Source organism: Hippopotamus amphibius, chromosome 8, assembly GCF_030028045.1.
Source record: "Hippopotamus amphibius kiboko isolate mHipAmp2 chromosome 8, mHipAmp2.hap2, whole genome shotgun sequence".
Classification (NCBI taxonomy): Eukaryota; Metazoa; Chordata; class Mammalia; order Artiodactyla; family Hippopotamidae; genus Hippopotamus; species Hippopotamus amphibius.
In genome coordinates, this window is record NC_080193.1 from 88,429,628 (window position 1) to 88,444,517 (window position 14,890).

The following is a 14,890-nucleotide window of genomic DNA, read 5'->3' on the forward strand; positions in this document are numbered from 1 at the left end:
TAGCCACTACACTCAGGAGTGAGGTTGTGTCCCAGCAAGAGATACTTTATCAGAAAAAGGGTACCATCTCAGCCTCCCAAACAGCTTTTAAGCATCAGTAAGGCTCTCTCCCAAAGGAACCATCACATCACCTCTGGGCAGTGTGTGCGTGTAGGTGAACAGAGGTAGTGGCAAGGTTGATGAGGACCATCTGACCAAAGTGCCTAGATACCTCGATATTGACAAAATAAAATCTCCAGTTTAAAGGAAAAATTATTGTTACAAAAACAGAAGCATGTTTTATTTCAATCCTGCTGAGGGAGTGAGAGGGATGGAACACACAAAATGAGGGGAGGGGGTCTCTTTATACACACACGACATCAGGATCAACTACAAGGAACAATACCCATTTCCACCCCTCCCCCCAACTCCTGCATGGGATCCAAGGCCAGCTGAGAATAGATGGTACAAGAATTAAGACACTATTGGCACAGTACAATGGCCAATGCACCGCAAGATGGAGAAGAGAATTTCTCAGGGAGCAAGGCCCTGGGCCTCAGCTGCTTCCCCAGAGGAGGGGGAATGAGAAAACTTTGGCTCAGCAAAAAGGCGGTTGGCAAAAATCAGGGTTGCCCTAGCTGGACTCTCCAAGTCATAAACTATGGGTTGAAAGAAGTCAAGACGTTTATCCAGTCCATGCTGTTCTCTGCTTTCTCCAAGACCTCTTGTCTTCAGGCTTGAGATTAGTGAGAGCTGGCCTGGTTCTCTTCATTTTGGAAGCAGGGGAGTAAGTGCTTATTCTACCCTTCCTACATCTAGGCTACTGAACTACTACTTTCTTGGCTCTAAAGAGACAGAAGCCAACTAACAAGGCCGGCTCCCTTTGTGAAAGTCGGCTTGAAAGAGCCCTTGGGTTGGCAAAACTGCCTCTGCAAAGGTTTCTCTGAGCTTGCCCCTTATAAACCCTTCCCAAACGTATTCAGAGACACCTTCAATTGTGTGAGATGTGGACCAAAAATACTTCATCTCTCTCTAGTTGGGTTAATAACCCCATCTTTGATTGGAGATGGGAATGAGAGAGAGAGAGACAGAGAGAGAGAGGGAGAGAGAAGGAGAGAGCAGGTGATGGCAGGGGGAAGGATTGGGGGAAAGCAAGGCAGTTTACACTGGGTTGCAGGTTCAAGCCTCTGGACTGTGAATAGTCATCTAAAGCTCCAGAGTAGGATGGGGGATTCTCTGACACAATATGAAAAAGTGGAAAATATTTTAGTGGCAACCCTGTAATTCCCACAGACCAAAGGGGAATGTGTTCAAAAACAAAAACAAAAACTGAATAAGTGAGCAAGCAGAGTCCAGCCCTCTATCTTAAATCCAAATAAAATTAACTCACTCAGCTAATACTGCTTCAAGTACAATCATGAAGACAGATGGAATTGTAGAGTCACACTAAAGCAAAGAATGGGTTCTAGTAGCCTATCCTATTAAACACAGGCACCTCCCTTTTAAAAGTCATCTAGAAAATATCTTTGAGGACTAGAATTGAAGGTGACGTCCACCATTTCCTCTCCTCCCCCAATACAATACCCTTCTAGGACAGCCTGATGAATTAAGACGTCTGTTTTAAGTTTAATAGCAGGGAAGTGAAGAAGGGAAAAGCACTGAGATTTGGAAAAGCTAGCAGCTAAAGCCAGAAGCAAGGTTAAGGTCCTTATGGCATCCAGAACTGGGGGTAGAAGAACGGGAAAGGGAAGGGAAATTAGGCGGTGGGTTCCTGCTGTCCTTTGGCTTTATATCCTTCCCCTGCCTCCCATTCCTCCCAACAGCTCATGCAGCTATTGGCCTGCTAGAGGGGATGTAATGCCCAGACCAACTTTTTATTGAGCTTATGCAGCTAACAGACTTGTAAACAGTGCCAATTGACAAAGTTTTGCTGAATATTACAGCTTGTGTCCACTAAACACACCTCTCTCTGAGATTAAAAACAAAAAATCAAAGTAAACAAACACAGAGAGAGGATGAAGAGAGACATCTTGAGTCTTCCAGGAAGGCAAAATAAGAAAACGCCACATGGCTTGGTCCCAGACGTTCACCATGCCTAGAGTGCTGCTGCTGTCACCACTCTCTCCCCTCCCTGCCAGCGGCTGGGTAGAGGTGAGGGAGAACGGTCATCTTGGGCATGCTGCAAATACAGCATCTGCTGGTGTTGACACCCTGCTTGGCTATGGTGGCAAACCGCTGTGTCAGGAGCTCGTTTCCTGGGAGTAGCAGAGGGAGCCCAGGTCCTCAAGGCAGCCTGAGATGGCAGCTCATACACCTCAGCAGGGGTACCATGCCCCCTTTCTCCAGTGCAGTTCAGCATTGAGGTCGTCTATTCCCAGTCGGCAATATAACCTGAGCTGTTTTCCTTGAAGGTTCCCCCTCCCTTCCCCAACTTGGGGGAGTAGTGGGAGGGGACGGGGGAGGATCACTGAGGGGGCAGGGGGATACCCCGGGGATCGGTGACCTGGCCCTCTTGCAGGTTCTTCACCAGTTGTGCAAGCCAGCGTTTCGTGGTGGTGTCATCTTTTAGCACCTGGGCGAAGGTCGTGTCCTTCAGCTGGTCAGGGAGGCACTGCCTGAGTGCTTCACGTGCCCTACATCAGAAACAAACAAACCGACCAGGGAGACCAAACAAATAAACCCACATCTGGGGGACAGGGAAGAGCCCTTTCCTTAGATATAAATATATAGGATCTCGGGAATCTTTGGCTCTGTCAAGGTACTTTAAGAAGCCATTCAAATTCCTTAAAGCTTATATAAGGCATAGGCTCAGAGAGCTTCAGGATCTGTTGTCTGCAAACATTTTCAGAATGATATGCCCCAGCGCAGAATTTTGTGACAAAGCAAACAGAATAAAATGGTGCAATAATTTACTTCAATTCTTCTTTCTGATTTATTATAGTAAATATTGTCAAAACACTCACACTGCAAATACATGGGTGACAGTAAATGAAACATTCCAAAATCAGTACATGAACAGGGGCTATGACCTGACTCATAGTAAGATAAATTAATGAACTTTAACCCTAAACTGATATAAATTTGTGTCTTTCCAAAAACAGCTTCAGTTTTATAGTTAAAACCCTTAATAAGAGATGAACAGTAAAAACAAAACTATGATAACATTATCAGATGAACTTTTAAATGTCTCATTTTCTTTAAAACATGACCAGTAAAAGTCGAATCTGAAAACTCAAAAAGGTAAATGTGAACTGTTTACATAAGGCTGTGTTTTAGAAAAAGCTTTGGCTTTTGTACTCAGCCTAGTTTTTCTGTACAAGCAGAGTTTTCAATAAACATATTTTCAAACTTTGGTGAAAACAGGAACCACTAAATAGGACAAAATGGTCAAAGAAATAGGGCTTAAATAACCTCAGTGGCAGGAGGCTGAGTTCACCTTAAATCAAGTTATCCCCATTCCTAAGAACACAGAAATCAACCCATTATGTGGTTTAGCAGAATCTGAGCAAGTGGCTTTCAGCATGAATTATGGATTTACAAAGCAAAAGGTCAAATATTTCTAAAATGCATTGTATCTACAATGTATGACTTCTGGCAGAAAGATTATGAACACAGGGAGATAAAATAATTAGCTCAAGGACTTTACAGGAATTAAGAAGAGAACTGGAAATATAATTCAGGAGCCCTCTGGGCCTGTTCCTTTCTTAAGAGATCTTTAAAAACATACTCTTCTTTCTGATATCCCGGACTAGCAGCAGAAACCTCAAACCACAAGAGTAATGTATCGTTAAGATTCACTGTCTGAACTCTCTGGAATTTTAGGGTAGGGTACAGAGTTCCAGTGGGGAGATAAAACTCTGATGGATTTTTAAATTCAGCACTTCAGATTTTAAAAGGAATTAATCAAGGTCTGTCTCAGACAAGCTAAATAAAGTTTTATCCCTTCTCCTAAAGATATAGAAGCTATGCGATGAGATGCGGTAACCACTCACCAGAGTATTTCCCCAAAGTCTGGATTAAATCCTATAAATGTTTACCTGGGATTATCTGAGAGTCGAAGGTAACACCTTACTACATGCTTCAGCAAACGGGCGGAAGGCTCTTTGGATAGTTGCAGGACCATTTTACCCTGTTTCCCCCAAAACGAGGTGGGGTAGGAAAAAACACACAAAACACAAAATAATCCTAGTTGATATCAGAGATCAGGTATTGCAAGAATTGTTATACAAGGTTCCACAGTTGTTATTTCTAGTTGGGAGACCGAAGCAGCTCAGTACTGACTGCACAGGGACTAAGCTGAATGATCAGAAGCAGCTACAAAGATGGTAAATGAAAGAACTCACCAAGATCATGGCAACATGGGAGAAACGCTCATATGTCTGACATATATAAGCCAAACCAGTGTCATCTAAGAGGATCTTCTGGAGGATAAATGTGGCAACCTGGAGTAAAACAAAATTAAGAAGTCCAAAATGTTGCTCAGACTTGTCTTCCAATTGTCTACTCTTCTCCCAGGAAGAACCATGAAGCAGAAAACTAAGCTAATACCCTTGCATTCTATATAACTTACTTGACAAGATATGCATAGTACAAAAAAATTAATAAATATTACGATATTGAACGTTTACTATGTGCCAGAATTATTCCTAAAGCCATAACATGCCTTATCTTATTTTCACAACAAACCTATGAAGTAGGTACCACTGTTATTCTCATTTTACATAAAAAGGTAGGTAATTTTCAGAGTCATAAAAACAGACTTTCTCAGTTACTGAACACCTACTATGTGCCAGGTATAACTGTTAATCAATAACTTGCCAGGTTAAGGTCTCAAGAGACAAAGCTACTAAATCACAGAGTTGAGATCCAAACCTAGTTAAACACAGAGCCCCTCTTTTTTTCCGTAGGCCAAGATGATTTTAGAAATTCAGCTATGCCTCATCTCCTCTGAATGAATTAGGTAAGGCTTTTCCTATTCTTAAAAGATCTTTAAGAAAATAAGATTTTTAAGCCTCCCTTTGAAAACTGTTCTAACAGTAATAAAGAATATACTCAATTTAAGCTCATTAACTCTTACATAGATGGTATTTTAAAAATACTAGTTTAATTCAAGTCAAATGATTATTATAATGATTCTCTTCCTCAGCTGCTCATCAGAATCAACTTGGGAATTATTCATTTTATTTTACTATTTTACAGGGGTATAACATTGTGGTTGGCTAAATAATGGCCCCTGAAGATATCCAGGTCCTAATCACCAAACCCTAGGGATGCTACTTTATATGGCAAAAGGAACTTTGGAGATGTTATTAAGTTAAGAATCTTGGGAGGAGGTTAATCATCTCAGATTATCCAGGTGGGCCCTAAATGTAATCATCACAAGCTTTATAAGAGGGAAGAGGAGGGAGATTTGCCCATAGAGGAGGTCATGTGACAGAAGCAGAGAGAGATCTGAACATGCTACACTGCTGGCTTTGAAGATGGAAGAGGGGGCAACGAGCCAAGAAATGCAATTCTAAAAGCTGGAAAAGGTAAAGAAAGGGACTCTCTCCTAGAGCTTACAGAGGGAATGTTGCCCTTACCAGCACCCTGATTTTAGTTTGGTTAAACTGATTCACTGTTTCTGGCTTCCAGAAGTGTAGGAGAATACATTTTTGGTGTTTTAAGCCAGCAAGCTTGTGGCAATCTGTTACAGCAGCAATAAGAAACTAATACAGGGACTTCCTTAGTGGCGCAGTGGTTAAGAATCCACCTGCCAATGCAGGGGACGTGGGTTCAATCCCTGTTCCAGGAAGATCCCACATGCCACGGAGCAACTAAGCCCGTGTGCCACAACTACTGAGCCCATGCACTGCAACTACTGAAGCCTGCATGCCTAGAGCCTGTGCTTCACAAGAGAAGCCATTGCACCACAATGAAGAGTAGCCCCCGCTCGCCACAACTAGAGAAAGCCCCTGTGCAGCAATGAAGACCAAACGCAGCCAAAAAAATTTATAAAAAAAGAAACTAATACAAACATATACACAACAGAATGTGTAAAGTGCACTGATCTTAAGTGTATCTTGATTAATTTTTACCTATTACACATCTGTGAACCACGAGATTAAAATATAGAACATTAGGAAGTTGGGATTAACATATACACAATACTATACATAAAATAGATAATCAACAAAGACCAACTATATAGCACAGCAAACTATACTCAATATCTTGTAATAACCTATAATGGAAGAGCACGTAAAAAGAGAAAAAAATATATACATGAATCACTTTGCGGTATACCTAAAACTAACATAATATTGTAAATCAACTGCACTTCAATAAAAATGAAGTAAAATAAAAATTTAAAATAAAATATAGAACATTTCCAGCACCTGAGAAGATTCCCTTGTGCCTTTTCCCAGTCAATATCCTTCCCTGAGAGGTAATCACTATTCTGATTTATCCTCACTGACTGACTGGTTTTGCCCATTCTTGAATTTCACATACATGGTCATGCAGTATGAACTCATTTGTATCTGGCCTCTTTCACTTGACATAATATCATCTAAGTTGCATATATCAGTTCATTCTTCTTAACTATATGACAATTTATCCTTCAAGAGTAAGAATACTATAAACACTCCTATACATGTTTTGATGTTCGTGAGAGCTCTTTCTTTTTTTTTTTGGCCATGCTGTGCGGCTTGTGGGATCTTAGTTCCTTTACCAGAGATCGAACCTGGACCCTTGGCAGTGAATGCGTGGAGTCCTAACGACTGGATTGCCAGGGAATTCCCCAGAGCTCATTTTTATATGCAGGAGTGGGACTGCTGGGTAATAGGGTAGGCTTATGTTTATAGTGGATACTGCAAACAGCTTTCCAAAATAACTTATACTATACACTCACTCAGGGGGATCTTTAAAAAAACACAGATGTCTGTATTTTATTACCCCGGAGAATGGTTCAGTAGGTCAGAGATGGGACCTGGCCACTGATGTTTTTAAAACACTTCACAGGTGATCATGTCACACAGCTCTGAGGACCTCTGCTTTACTGGGTGCCTACTATGGCAAGGTGTTAGACTAAGTGTTGTATATAAAAAGTGAACACAACAAGGTGTCTGCCTGCATGGAGCAAAAGAAGATAGACTTGTCAGGAACTGACTACAAACCATAAAAGCTGGATAGGAGAAGTATTCTAGTTGAAGTGTAAAGGTCCGTGGGAACCTCTACACATCAAAGATGAATTAATTCTAGTAGTGAGTAAGGAATGTGAATATGGGAGGGATCACTAGGATGGGGGCTCCTGTAAGAAATGTCACAAAAGAAGAAATGAATCTTTTCCTGTCCAGCTATAAGAAGCCAACTTAAAAAAAACCTATTCATGGGCAACTATGAATAAAAAATAACAGAATACAGTTGTACCCATTGTAATCCTATGCCCGAAATCCACTGAAATTAACAAAAGGAATAAAAGTAAGGAAGAAATGAGAGAAGAAAAGCATGAACGTAGATCACATGTCACTTATTCTTTGGATGTTTAGTAGAAAATTGAGGACAGAGGTATAAATCCTCTCTAACACACACACCCTAGACTGGCAGGCTGGGTGGAAAAGTATTCAGAGGTAAAATACTTGACTTAAAAACCACCAACTTCAGCTCATAACATCTCTTTTTCCATTCATTATTTTTGAACACATAGCAATCTTGGATAGAAAGACTCCCACAAGGAAACTTTTTATAGAGACATACCCTAAGAAGGGGTAACAAGTAATACTTACCTGAATTTTCAAGGAAATTGAAGAGAGTTTGGATTTTAAAAATTAATACAGCTCTGGCGCCAAGCGCCCGGCTGCATTTAAAAAAAAAAAAGAAAAAAAAAGAAAAAATTAATACAGGGATTTTCCTGGTGGCGCAGTGGTTGAGAATCCGCTTGCCAATGCAAGGACACGGGTACGATCCCTGGTCCAGGAAGATCCCACATGCCACAGAGCAAGTAAGCCCATGCACCACAACCACAACTACAGAGCCTGAGCTCTAGAGCCTGCGAGCCACAACTATTGAGTCCACATGCCACAATTACTGAAGCCCTCACGCCTAGAACCCGTGCTCCACACGGGAAGCCAACGAGAAGCCACCGCAATGAGAAGCCCAAGCACTGCAATGAAGAGTAGCCCCCACTCGCCGCAACTAGGGAAAGCCCCCACGCAGCAACAAAGACCCAATGCAGCCAATAAAAAAATAAAATTTTAAAAGAAATTAATACAAAATTAAACTGCTACATGTGTATACATGGAACATTTCTGGAAAGATTCCACAAGAAAGCAGTAATACTGGTTATCACTGGGGAGAAGAACTGAGAGGCCAAGGTAGGAGACTTACATTTGTTTGTATACCTATTTGTAGTAGCATTTGAATTTTTAGTTTATTTGTACTGCGTATTCAAAACAAAAAAATTTTAAATCATTTACATCTGCTTACATCCAATTCAGCAATAAATATTTACCGAATTAAAAATTAAAGTGACTAGTCTAGTCAATGTGACTAGACATACTTTAGAAGCAGAGGTTAGATACTACTAAAAATTGTCAGCAACATGGAAGAGTAGCCTTGAGAAAAATCATGATATGAAATTAAAGATAGAAAGTTACCAGAGAGGGGAAAAATATATATATATGAAAAATAGACAATATAGCATAACCGATGTTGCTGAAGCAAGAGGCCCAAAACAAATTAAAGGGAAAACTTTAACCAAAAGGGACTTCCCTGGTGGTCTGGTGCTTAAGACTCCATGCTCCCAATGCAGGAGGCCTGGGTTCGATCCCTGGTCAGGGAACTAGACCCCACATACATGCCGCAACTGAGAGTTTGCATGCCACAACTATGGAGCCCGTGTGCTGCAACTAAGACCTGGTGCAACCAAATTAATTAATTAATTAATTAACTAATTAAAAACAAACAAAAAACAAATGCAAAAAGAGACACAAGGAGTAGGCTCTTCCAGAAAAAAAAATCTGATATGATTATCAAATGAACTTAAAAGTAATAAAAGAAGCTTATAAATATCCACACAGAAAAGGCAAGTTTACTAAAAAAAGGAAAAAATTAGGCTGACCCAAGATTTCACTACAACATTCAATATCAGAAGACAACAGGACTATGGCAGGAGTTCTGACTGGGAAAATTGAGGTGAGAATTCTATACCCAGTCACATTATCATCCCTGGTTAAAGTGCAAAGTAGGCAGAAGCTCAAGTATATATATATATATATATATATATATATATATATATATACATATACACACTTGATTATGCATTAAAAATGTCTGGAATAATATAATACACCCGTGGAGTGAGAAGTGGGTTCAAATAAAAGGGAGAAATTTAGTGTTTAACTTGATATTCTTCTGAAGGGTCTGGGTTTTAAAATCATAATTACATAATTTTTGTTTGAAAGAGAAAAAACATTCATGAAAGTTTTAAAAAACCTGAAGGGAGGCAGAAAATGATAACTCGACCATGAAGAGGTAGCCCAAGAGTCAACAATATAGAATCTAATTAAGATAAAAACACACACACCGTTTTAGAAAGTTCACTTCCAGATTCCATAATGCGCAAACACAAAGGGATAATTTCTGTTGTCAATAAAAAGTTGATTACTTCCTGCTCATCTGTTTTCACCAGGGCCCCTAAAGAAAATATGGACAAACAAAATTATTTCAGAGTCAAAGTGCCAACTAAAACTGTTCATCCAGCTAGTTGTGGAACTTAACACAACACAAACTGTGGTTTATATGTCAGAGAATCAGATTTATACCCTTGTTTTTTGTTTTTTGTTTTTTTTAAAAAAAAATGAGGAAGAAAAGCAGTCATCACTAAAAGGTCAGGTACCAAGTTTGGTCCATCATATAGCTAGTGTCAGTTTAGCTATCTAAATAATTTTTCTATCACTCTTGGTAGACAATCATACAATAATATCACCATCTCGTCTCCATGTATCTTAGGTAGCAAAGAAACGATGTCAGTCTGAATCCAACTTCACAATAGGCATAAACAAACAGTACTTCCTGGTTATTTAATTGCCCCTCTTTCCCCAAAGCGCACAAACACTATGGGGCATACCTAAACAAGAAACACACACACATGGATTCTAATTCTGGTTCCACAACTAGTTTACCTAAGTTTGATAAAGTTACCTTCCCTTTGCAAGCCTCTGTTTCTTTATAAAATGAGTTGGACAAATGATTTCTAAAATTCATCCCAATTCTATCACCCTGTTGGTTTCTAAACTGACACCACTGACCAGGTGACAGACACAGTTCAGTGATATCCTCTCCATTCTGTATATAGGAAGGCAGAGTCCCATTAAACTAATGACTGTCCCCTGAGCTTCTCCAAGGCATCACTAGCTTTTATATGAAAGGCCTTAGTTAACTGGACCTGTAATAACTAAAGTCAATCCCTTCAGGAGAGAGTAGTATCATTTTCTTTAACCAGACTGGCAATCTACAAATACTACATCTCTAAACAGCATGTACCGTAATTTACTAACACAGCCTACAGCAAATGTCAAATTATTATCTCCTTTAGATTTTTTACATGTAGGTCTAAAATCCATTTTGAGTTAATTTTGTATAGAGTACAAGGTATGGATCATGGTTCACTGCTTTACTTATGGATATCCAATTGTTCCAGCACCATTTATTGAAAAGACTATCCTTTCTTCACTAAATATCTTTGCACCTCTGTCAAAGATCCAATTGACTGTAACTGTGTGGGTCTATCTCTGTACTCTCCATTCTGCTCTACAAGTCTGTCTTTTCTCCAATACCACACTGTCTTGACTACTGTAGTTTTCCAGTAGGTCTATAAATCAGGTAGTATATGTCTTCTGACTTTATCCTTCTTTTTAAAAAATGGATTTTCTAGTTCATTTGCCTTTCCACATAAAATTTTAGGATTACCCTGTCAATTTCTATAAAAAAACTCTACTGGAATTTTGTTAGAATTGCTCTAAATCTGTATATCATTTGGGGGAGAACAATATCTTAACAATATGAATCATTGATAAACCAATTGATGAATATGGTATATCTCTGCATTTATTTAGGCTTTCTTTGATTTCTTTTGTCCTTGTTTTATAGTTTTTAGCTACAGAATTTGCAAATATCTTGTTAGATTTACACCCAAGTTTTTCATGTGTTTTGGTGAAATTTCAATTTCTGTTAGTGCAAGCACACAAAAATGTAACTGATTTTTGTATACTACCTCTATATCCTACAACCTTGTTAAATTCACTAGTTGTAGTAGCTTTTTCTGGTAGATTCTTCAAGAATTTTCAATGCAGTTAACCATGTTGTCTCTGAATAGTCTTTTTTTTAATATTTTTTAAATTGAAGTATAGCTGCTGTACAATAACACTATATAAGTTACAGGTATACAATATAGTGATACACAATTTTTAAAGATTATACTCCATTCATAGTTATTACAAAATGTAGCCAATATTTTATTTTTTCCTTTCTAATTTGTATGCCTTTTAATTTTTTCTCTTGCCTTATTGCACTGGCTAGGATATCTAGGATGAGAATGAATAAGATTGGTAAGAATGAACATCCTTGCCTTGTTTTCAATCTTAGGGGGACAACATTCAGTTTTTCACATTAACTATGATCTTAGGGGTTTTTTTGGTTTTGTACTTTATCAGGTTGATAAAGTTCCCTTCTATTCCTACTTTGCTAGAGTTTTTATCATGAATGGATACTGAATTTTGTCAAAGGCTTTTTTTTTAAACTACTGAAATGATCATGTGATTTTTCTTCCTTAGTCTGTTGATATGGTCAATCATAATGACTGATTTTTGAAAGCTGAACCAGCATGATTTCCTGGGATAAAGTCCATCTGGTCATGATGATCCTTTTTATACATTGTTGGATTTGATTTGTTACCATTTTGTTGAGAATTTCTGCATCTATGTTCATGAAGGATACTGGCCTACAGTCTTCTTATGTCTTTCTCTGTTTTTATTATCAGAGTAATGCTGGCCTCACCAAGAGTTGAGAAGCCTCCTCTCCATGTTCTGGGAAAGTGTTTTATAGAACTGGTATTTCTTTTTTTTCTTTTTTTAAATGGCAATTGAGATCTCTCCCAATCCTGAGACACTTTAAGAGTCTAAGTTCCATTAAAACTATTTCAGGACACAGTTCAGAGTAGAACAGCAATTCTTATATAGCATTTGGCCAAAGGCCACTTGGAGGTTAACAGAGCAAAGAGAAGTGGCTATAATAAGATTTGGAAAAAAAATTTCTAAACCAGAAACCAAGTTGGAGTAACTTTCTTGTGCATAAAGTAGGTAACTTTTAAGGATAAATTTCAGAAAAGAAATCCTCAGATCAGTATAGTACCATGCCATTTTAATTTTAGAGTATAAAATAAATTGATCTCTGACTTTTTTAAAAAATAAACTTATTTATTTATTTTTATTGGCTGCTTTGGGTCTTTGTTGCTTCACGCAGGCTTTCTCCAGTTGTGGCGAGTGGGGGCTACTCTTGGTTGTGGTGCACGGGCTTATTGCGTGGCTTCCCTTGTTGTGGAGCAAGGGCTCTAGGCACGTGGGCCTCAGTAGTTATGGCTCACGGGCTCCAGAGCGCAGGCTCAGTAATTGTGGCACATGGGCCCTGTTGCTCCGAGGCACGTGGGAAGTTCCCAGACCAGGGCTCAAACCTGTGTCCCCTGCATTGACAGGCGGACTCCCAACCACTGCGCCACCAGGGAAGTCCCTGATCTCCGACTTTTTAAAAAGCCAATAAAAAGTGGGTTCTAAAAGTGATGTTTGCATTCAGTGAGTTTCTAAAGTAGCTTAAGTTCTCAAGGAAGCATTACAAATGATAATAATAACTGTTTATTTTCATTAGAGAAGGCTTTTTATTGGGCACTTTTATCTATGACAAACACTGTAGTAAATGTTTTACATGGATTTTTCTCTATAATTTTTACACTAACCCCCTGAGGTGAGTATTATTATTGGCATCAATTTTCAAATGAGCATTTCAAGGCTAAGGAAAGTAAAGAAATTGCCTGAAGACAGTATCTGGATTTGAACATGGCTCTGACTCCTGTATCTGCTCTCTGTAGCCTACTATTTTTCTCACTGCCTCTGCAAAATATGCAATTTCATCTATAATAAATGACTGTATCTGTTATGCTTATTTATGGTATAGCTTGCCATAGACTTAAAGCATCCTTGCTTAGATAAGCTAGGTGAATTGAAGGGTATTATTTATTCTTTAAATTTTTGGTAAAATTAACCAGTTGAAAGCATCTGGGCCTAGAGTTTTCTGTTGGAAGGTTTTTAACCACAAAAACTATTCAGCTTATATATTTTTTTTTTTGAGTGCAATCTGGCAGACTATATTTGTGCATTTCGTCTAGGTTGTCAAATTTATGGATAAAAAGTTATTAGCAGTATTACATTATTATACTTTTGTCTGTAGAGTCTTTTACAATGTATCTCCTTTCATTTATGATACTTGTAATTTGTGTCTTCTTTTTTTTTCCTCAGTCTGTTCTGGATAGAGGTTTATTAATTTTATTAAAAAAATTTTTTTTAACTTATTTTGGCTATGTTGAGTCTTCGTTACTGCACACAGGCTTTTCCTAGTTGTGGCAAGCGGGGACTACTCTTTGTCGTGGTGCTCGAGCTTCTCATTGCAGTGGCTTCTCTTGTTGCGGAGCACAGGCTCTAGGCACGTGGGCTTCAGTAGCTGAGGCACGTGGGCTCAGTAGTTGTGACTTGCAGGCTCTAGAGCACAGGCTCAGTAGTTGTGGTGCACGGGCTTAGTTGCTTTGTGGCATGTGGGATCTTCCCAGCCCAGGGATTGAACCTATGTGCCCTGCATTGGCAGGTGGATTCTTAACCACTGCACCACCAGGGAAGCCCAAATTTTATTGAATTTTTTCAATAAAAAATTGGGGGTCAATGAAATGGGTGTAGGTAGTTAAAAGGCATAAACTTCCAGTTATAAGATAAGTAAGTCCCAGGGATATAATGTTCAGCATGGTGACTACAGTAACAATACTGTACTGTATGTTTGAAAGCTGCTAAGAAAAATCTTGAAAAAGAGATCATAAACAGTTCTCATCACAAGGAAAAAAATGTTGTAACTATTTGTGATGATGGATGTTAACTACACTTACAGCAGTGATCATTTTGCAATATATACCTGTATCCAATCATGTTGTAAACCAAAAACATACAATGTTATATATCAATTATATCTAAAAAAAAAAAAACACAAAAACCTGCTTTTGGTTTCATTGATTTTAACTACTGATTTTCTGTTCCCATTTTCATTGATAACTATTCTTTATTACTTCCTTCCTTCTGTTTGCTCTGGTTTAATTTGCTTTTTTCTGGTTTCTTAAAGAAAAGCTTAGCTCACTGACTGAAGACCTCTCTTTCTTTCTAGTATAAGCATTTAATGCTACAAATTTCCCTCTAAGCCCTGCTTTAAGCTGCATCTTACAAATTTTGATATGTTGTATTTTTATTTTTACTCAGTTTCAAGTATTTTCTAATTTATGTTATGTACCACTTCATTTATATTCAAACTTCTCTGATAACCCTTGAACTGTAGGAAGAAGTCTAGGCCCAAACATTCACTTCTGTTTGTTCTCTCAAATCACCTGGGAGAAACTGAGTTTCTAAAATTCTTCTATGCAAGGGTAGACAACTAGCTTAATATCGTTCGAGAATTTTTTTTTCATCGCTCCACTATCAACCTTTATCCTAACGTCACCTAACTGCATCATCCAACCAAAGTAGTAACAAAACCATCAGAAGTAGGATGATTTGAATTAGAAAAATGAATATAAATGTTTTCTTTTGGCTGGAATCATGCTGATGTTTCAAATCCTACACGAGAA

At 38.5% G+C, this 14,890-nt stretch overlaps 1 protein-coding gene across 1 annotated transcript in view; it reads right to left on the reverse strand.

Annotated features, from left to right (window-relative positions):
- Positions 1–750: 750 nt before the first annotated feature.
- Positions 751–14,890, reverse strand: part of CNOT9 (CCR4-NOT transcription complex subunit 9) — a 28,438-nt gene continuing 14,298 nt past the window's right edge. Inside the window, exons 5-8 of the mRNA XM_057746198.1 lie at positions 9,545–9,654; positions 4,323–4,421; positions 4,017–4,108; positions 751–2,612 (exon numbers count right to left, since the gene is read on the reverse strand). Of these exons, the coding sequence (XP_057602181.1) occupies positions 2,444–2,612; positions 4,017–4,108; positions 4,323–4,421; positions 9,545–9,654 (470 nt within the window). The 3' untranslated portion in view covers positions 751–2,443. The remainder of the gene's footprint in view (positions 2,613–4,016; positions 4,109–4,322; positions 4,422–9,544; positions 9,655–14,890) is intronic.